The sequence below is a fragment of the Siphateles boraxobius genome, unplaced genomic scaffold (assembly GCF_051911475.1).
Source record: "Siphateles boraxobius isolate OS27281-9 unplaced genomic scaffold, OSU_SipBor_1 352, whole genome shotgun sequence".
NCBI classification, from domain to species: Eukaryota; Metazoa; Chordata; class Actinopteri; order Cypriniformes; family Leuciscidae; genus Siphateles; species Siphateles boraxobius.
The window spans coordinates 85,300-92,382 of NW_027508978.1; the positions used below are offsets into that span (position 1 = coordinate 85,300).

A 7,083-nucleotide genomic window follows, 5' to 3' on the forward strand; every position below is an offset into this window, starting at 1 on the left:
GGTTTCCTGAATATGTCTGTTTGTTCACAGAAAATATCTAAAATTAGAGCCTGAACCTTCACCTGTTTTCTTTGGCTTTGAGATAGTCGGAAAATGACGGAAACACAAACACCACAGAGTTCATGAAACAGCTCATGACAAAAAGATATTCAAAGCCTTTTTCTTTTATTTTGAAACACTTTTAATAAAAAAAAAAACGTATAATACTAATAATAACGGTTAAAATCAAGGCCTTGTCAAACAAACTGTTGGTCTATAAATCGCACATTCACAGATGTAAAACCATCAGAGGGGATTGTGGGAAGGTGAGTAGACGAATAAAGTGGATCTACTCATAAATCTGCTCAAAAATGTGTGATCTGAGAATAAAAAGAGAAAAACATGATGTGCAGAATGAAACTTACAAATGAAACACACAAGAAGTTCAGTGAATGAAGACACAGACTCACTGTTTCACTGTGTCTAGTCCGATGATGAGATCATCCTTAAGATCTCAACACAACATCAGCGATGAACAACAGTGAGATGCATCTGACAAAACATTTTAAATTGTCCTAATTTATTAAAAATAATTATTTCATGGTTTAGGTTAGTCTTCAATAGTTATAATCTGCTTCATAGATGAATGTGTGTGCATATGTGTGTGTGTGTGTGTGTGTGTGTGTGTGTGTGTGTGTGTGTGTGTGTGTGTGTGTGTGTGTGTGTGTGTGTGTGTGTGTGTAGGACAGCATCACCTCATCTTAATAAACACTCAGTCACAGAGAATCCTCCAATCAGCAGCAGAGTCAAACACAAAGAAATAATGTTGATCAAAGAGAAATCTGAAAAACACACAAACACATTAGGGAGAAACGGGGATGTAATCGCATGTATGAAAAAAAAAAGATTAATAATAACGATAATAAAAATACTGTATATACTGTATGTGTATATATATATATATATATATATATATATATATATATATATATATATATATATATATATAGCATAAGTATGAAACATTCATGGCAAATATGTAACTGGTCTCTGAGCGGGATTCAATCTGGCGTCAAGGACGCTGAGATCTGGAGACTCGAGCATCTGTCTCTTGCGTGCCTCTTGAGATCAGGGGAGTGAGGTTTACACACATGGCTTTTACTAACTAGCCTCCGTTACACTCACCCCCTAAACTTCACTCCCACCCGGGTCACGGCACCAAATGTAACTGCTCCTACCCAACCCATTTGAAGCGGGTTTCAAACCAGTGTTTCCAGCATGGGATGCGGATGCACTAACAAGTAGGCTAAAGACATCTGGTAGACAACTGCATGTTCAGAAGACCCAGCGAAGCACTCGCAATTCAGAGCCCACGAACCCTAGCGTCCTCTGAAAGCTTCTGAGAGGGATAAGGGATCCTGCTCTGAACGAAATGGAGAGCCGCTGAACAGTCGAGCGCGCTCGTGAGCTAGTCACGAGTCTACAGACGCTCCCAGGAGAGAGATTTTTTTGTCTGGAAGACAGTGAGTTGTTGGCTGGATTGAGTCTGAGTCCTGGGCATTTCAAATGGCTAAGGAGCACAGATTAGTGAATAATTAATTTCTTCCTTCACAGATTCTTCCTCCAACTGGGCCAAGATGAGCCAGGATGTGCATCTCCTTTTGTCTGCACTATTTTAGTGCTGCATCCATGTATACTATACATTTATTTACATTTAGCTGACGCTTTTATCCAAAGCGACTTACAATTGCTATATTTCAGAGGTCGCACGCCTCTGGAGCAACTAGGGGTTAAGTGTCTTGCTCAGGGACACATTGGTGTCTCACAGTGGATTCGAACCCGGGTCTCTCACACCAAAGGCATGTGTCTTATCCACTGCGCCATCACCACCCCTATATACTCTCCGGATAGCCAAATTGGAGACGGTGAAGTCAAGCCACCTTTATTTATTTAGCGCTTTTTACAATAGATTGTTTCAAAGCAGCTTTACAGAGGCAACAGGTAAATAGTGTTGTAGTAATATTGTTAAATATAGAAGTTCATCACTGAAGGAGAATAAATATGATTCCTATGTCGAATATGAACCAAGCCAATAGGCACGCTCAGATTGCCACACTGTTATGGGTGTGCAGTGGCACTGCGTTTTTGAAAGAAAGGCTTAAAATTTGCGGAGAAAAGGGAGTTTTCCCCATGGCGTCTAGCAAAGACAGAATGCAAGTAAACGTTTCGGAAGGGAACCTATATCATTAATATAAATCTTCAAGAGACTTACCCATATTAACAGCGAGAGTGACTTTAGTGATGATGTGAGCTCCACACCAGTATATCCCAGAATCCTCTTCTCTCAGATCAGTGATGTTTACAGTAAAGACTCCAGTAGAAGCTTCATCACTGAAAGAGAATCGATCATCTCTGATCTTCTCCAATGAAACCCCATCCTTCACACACATGGAGGGTTCATGTGCTTTGCGGAAGCATTTCTGAAGTTCATCATGATGTTTGCACTGGATTGACATGTCGTCTCCTTCATACTTAGTCAAGTTCAGCTCTGGAAATATTAGAAATATAAGAACATCAATTCACAGCCATAGTTTCACATATTCAGATGTATAAACCTTCCTCACCCTCGTTCATGATGACGATCAGATGAGTGTAAAGATAATTCACGTCTCTCTCTAATGTCACTGCACACCAGTATTTCCCAGCATCCTCTGCTCTCAGTCCAGTGATGGTCCCAGTGAAGACACTTGCAGTGACGTCATCATTCAGAGTCAATCTGTCAGTCTTGGTCTCTTTCTCTTCTCTCACAGTCTCATTGAGAGTATTTCTATCTCTAGTGGAGCACTTCCCCTTACAGAGAGACTTTGACTTTGATTTATAGATTGAATCATAAGGGCAGAAGATCTCAGCAGATTCTCCTTCACGTCTCACTACTGGAGCCACTGCAAACAAACACAGACATTTAACACACATGATTATACTGTATTTTCTACAATGAAATCATCTGTATTCACTCACTGAAGAGGTCGAGATGAATTTTGGTGGTCAGGGAGATGAAAGTCAAATGTGTGTCTCTGGTTTCTGCTCCACACCAGTAAACTCCAGCATCTCTCACGCTCACATTTGTAACGGATGTGGAAAGACACACTCACACGTGGGCTTCTTTGTACTTGCCTTTATCTTTTTTTTTGGAAACAACAAGAAGACAATTTACATTGGCTGATGACAGACTGCAGACATTCATATGGACCACAGCGTCGACACTTGAATCTCTGCGGTACGGCAAGAGAAGAGCGACAAAATCCAATATCTGCAGTACCATTAATAGCCACAGGAGGGGAGCCTTCTAACACCAATAAATACAGCCAAATGCCTTATTTTATGAAATTCACACAATACTCTTTAAATCAAATGTTCTTTTTACCCCTGTTACATCCACCCCCACTGAATCACATAAAATAAATGCATGACCAGGGGAGAATCACCAATGGATACAGTTTCTTTTTCTTTAGTTCACTGTAGTAAACTCCACAATAAGAAAGGATCTCCTATCAAAGAAGAGTCAAAAATACAATTATCCCTTAAGGATGAAGTGATGAGAGAGTAGCGCTAAGCACTCTCACCAACTACTGACAGCAGAACATCTACATACATTCCGCAATACCCCTCCATACTCTATTCACCATTTAAAATACCAACAAAAATAAAATAAAATAAAAAATTCAGAGATACACATGGTGTACTCAAAGATGTGAAGGCAACCCATTAATTCAGGTATGTGCTTAATCTGAACTACTGCTTGTAGACTATAAAACAGCCTTAACACTATTTTAGACAATATGTCAACAGGCACGAAACCAAAAGTCTTGTTCTAAGCAGAGAACGCCCTAAACACTGACTTGCAAACAGCTTGAACATTGTGTTTTGTATCCTGAACCACAGCCTGTGTAGACATTACATGTATCAATCTTTCAACAGGTCTAATAACTCGACCAAAACGTGTCCTAACCTGTGTGACTGAGCTAGAACTTTGCGGTACAGTCTCAGTGTCAGCTACATGTGTGTTGGTAGGAGTTTGAGAGGGTGGCTGGGCAGACAGGACCGTCTCAGAATCGGATTCATGTGAATCTGAACCACCTCTTGTGTCTCCATCAGAAACAGATGTTCTTACATCTCTTGACATGTCAGATACATGGCTTTTTGGTGCAGCAAGGAAGGCCTCAGCTACAGGATCTACCAGAACTCCACTTGGGTTTAGATCAGACTCATGATGTGATCCCTCAGGCAGCTCCGAAACCCAACTTATCGTTCTGTTTCTGGTATCAGATTCCTGAACTGACATAGAATCATCCTCACAATTAACGTCAGCATCATCACATGAGGCTATCACCTTGCCTCTCATCATCATCACAGAGTCATCCAATGTAACACTGCTGTAGCTATCCTCTGCGTGCTCAGACACAACCGTATCTCCCCTTAAAGACTCATCCTCCACTGCACACAATGACAGGACTGAAGATGACCTCTGGCAAGAAGTGGATACACCAGAAAGTTGATCAGACTGAGAGTGCTCTACGTTCACTGGTAAGAAATTCACCAACATCAACAGGTTTCGATGAACCACTTTTTCCTGACCTGTGGCTGGATTACGGATCCTGTAAGTATGAGTGTCTGGTTTACGATCCACGACAGTGTAAACTGTTGACTCCCACCTGTCAGCAACTTTCTTCTTACCCCTTTCAGTTTTATTTGCCAGGAGCACCTGGTCACCTGTTTCGATGAGCAGTCCTTTTACCCTTCGGTTGTACAACTCTGCATGTCTTTTCTGCTCTTTCGTTGCATGTTCTTGTGCGATCTGTAATGCTTCTCTCAGATCTTTGACCAGAGTGGAAACGAACTTGTCACAGCAGGTTACCTCTGTATCATTCAAGACAGAGCGAAACAGAATGTCAATGGGCAGACGGGGTACACGCCCGAACATCAAATAAAAAGGAGCGTATCCTGTCGTCTCATGGATTGTGCAATTATACAGAAATGTCAGTGTCTGCAACCGTCTCGGCCAATCTCTCTTCACATCTGGTGACAAAGCCCGAATCATATTTCCAAGGGTTCTATTAAAGCGCTCCACACTTCCATTACCCATTGGGTGATACGGTGTTGTGCGCGACTTGATCACTCCAGAGACCCTTAGAAGCTCTCGGATCAATTTACTTTCAAAACTCGGACCCTGGTCGCTATGGATGCGTTCTGGCAAGCCGTAGATGCAAAAATACCTGTCCCATATTGTCCTGGCAACCTGTTTGGCAGATTGATCTCTACACACAAAGGCTTGTGCTAGCCTCGTAAAGTGATCGGTTATCACCAAAACGTCAACAGACTTGTTAGTAGAGTCTTCAGCTGACCAGAAGTCTATGCAGACAAGCTCTAACGGTCTACTTGTTGAAATGTTCTCCAGGGGTGCTCTACCAGAAGGATCAATCGTTTTGCTCACGGTGCAGCGATGACACAGGCGCACATAGTCCCTCGCATTTCGCTCCATGTTGAGCCAAAAGAAGCGCTGCCTTGCAAGGCTAATACTCCGCGACTGACCTTGATGACCACAGTCGTCATGGATTCCTTTCAAGATCACACTCACTAAAGACTCTGGGACCACAAACTGAAAGCGTTTTTTTCTCGATAGTTGGTCACAGGACACTCTGTACAAGATACCACTTCTGACAACAAGTTTCTCCCAGTGCCTCAGGTATCGAAGAACACTCATTGATTCCTTTGACCTCTCTCTTCTTGAAGGCCTACGCTGACGCTCAACATAATACAAGACTCTTGACAAAATTTTGTCTGTGAGCTGTTTTTCGCGCAGCTCCTGTTCTGAAAATATTGGCAACGTGTCCTGCCCTTCTGACATCAACTGAGGTAAGTGATCAATGACAGACATTGCTCGTGCTCTGGCACCGATGTTCCACTCAACATGTGAGTTCAATATAGCAGAGACATCTGTATTCGGAACTGTTATAAGATCTTTGTTCTGTTGGATGTTAGAGTGGCATGACTGACCTTGATGAAGGACGCTCTGCCCCTTATCTGAATCACAAGAACGTCTGAAGGCATCCTGCACTGAAACTGTCGACATCCCTCTGGAATCAGCCAGAAGTCCTCCATAAGGCTCTTTGAGCAGTCTCTGCATGACATCAGTTCTGACAAATGGAACTCGGCTTAGGGCATCAGCGACTGTGTTTTGGGGACCAGGCACGTACTTTATGTCGAAGTTGTAGCTAGCCAATTTAGCCACCCAACGTTGTTCGCAGCAATCCAGTTTGGGTTTTGTAAGTATATGCGCCAAAGGATTATTGTCAGTTAAGACAGTGAATTCATGTCCTTTGAGCCAATGGCTGAATTTATCACACACTGACCACTTCAAGGCCAAAAACTCCAAACGATGTGCTGGATAATTTTGCTGCGACCGAGAAAGGGACTTACTGGCAAAAGCTACAGGTCTGGCTTTTGTCTCCCCCTCTGTGATCTGTGAGAGCACAGCTCCAATACCATCTAAGGAGGCATCCGTTGCCAATATGAAAGGCCGTTCAAAATCTGGATGGGCAAGGACAACACTCTCAACTAGTGATGCTTTCAGCTGCTCGACTGCCTGGTCTTGTGCTTGTGTCCAGTCACTAGATTTCAGCTTCCTATTCTGACGAGCATGACCCAGCTTCCTCAGATTCCTTACTTTCGTCTTTTGACCCTTCAGAAGATTAAAAAGTGGCTTGGCTACGGCAGAATAGTTTGGAACAAAGTGCTGGTAGTAATTCACCATTCCCAAGAATGATCTTATCTTCTTCTGAGAAGGAGTTGTTCCATCAAGCTCCATCAAATCTAAGCTGTTCATCTTAGAGATGCTTTCAACTTTGCTTGGGTCCGTAGAAACACCTGTCTGATCAATCATATGCCCAAGGAACTTCACTGATTTTCTCATCAGGTGACACTTCTTTGGAGCCAGCTTAAGATTGTGTGTGCGAAGCCTGCCAAACACCATTTCCAAGCGATTAAGAGCTGTTTTTTCATCTGGCCCGAATACAATCAGGTCGTCCAGATAACACAACAAACTGA

The 7,083-nt window shown here is 42.6% G+C and overlaps 1 protein-coding gene across 1 annotated transcript; it reads right to left on the bottom strand.

Moving 5' to 3' along the window:
* Window positions 1-673: 673 nt before the first annotated feature.
* LOC143702844 (uncharacterized) lies at window positions 674-3,097 on the bottom strand. Its single transcript, XM_077196741.1, has 4 exons — window positions 2,998-3,097; window positions 2,604-2,921; window positions 2,252-2,527; window positions 674-821 (listed from the first exon to the last, which is right to left on the bottom strand). Coding segments are annotated over exons 1-4 (681 nt in total). The 5' UTR covers window positions 2,999-3,097; the 3' UTR covers window positions 674-735.
* Between the last annotated feature and the right edge of the window lie 3,986 nt (window positions 3,098-7,083).

Bases quoted from the DNA above. Each gene is read 5' to 3' on its own strand.
- LOC143702844 (XM_077196741.1), bottom strand. The intron at 2,528-2,603 runs GTGAGGAAGGTT...TAATATTTCCAG, and splicing joins GATCGTCATCATGAACGAGG to AGCTGAACTTGACTAAGTAT. The intron at 822-2,251 runs GTAAGTCTCTTG...TGTGTTTTTCAG, and splicing joins CACTCTCGCTGTTAATATGG to ATTTCTCTTTGATCAACATT.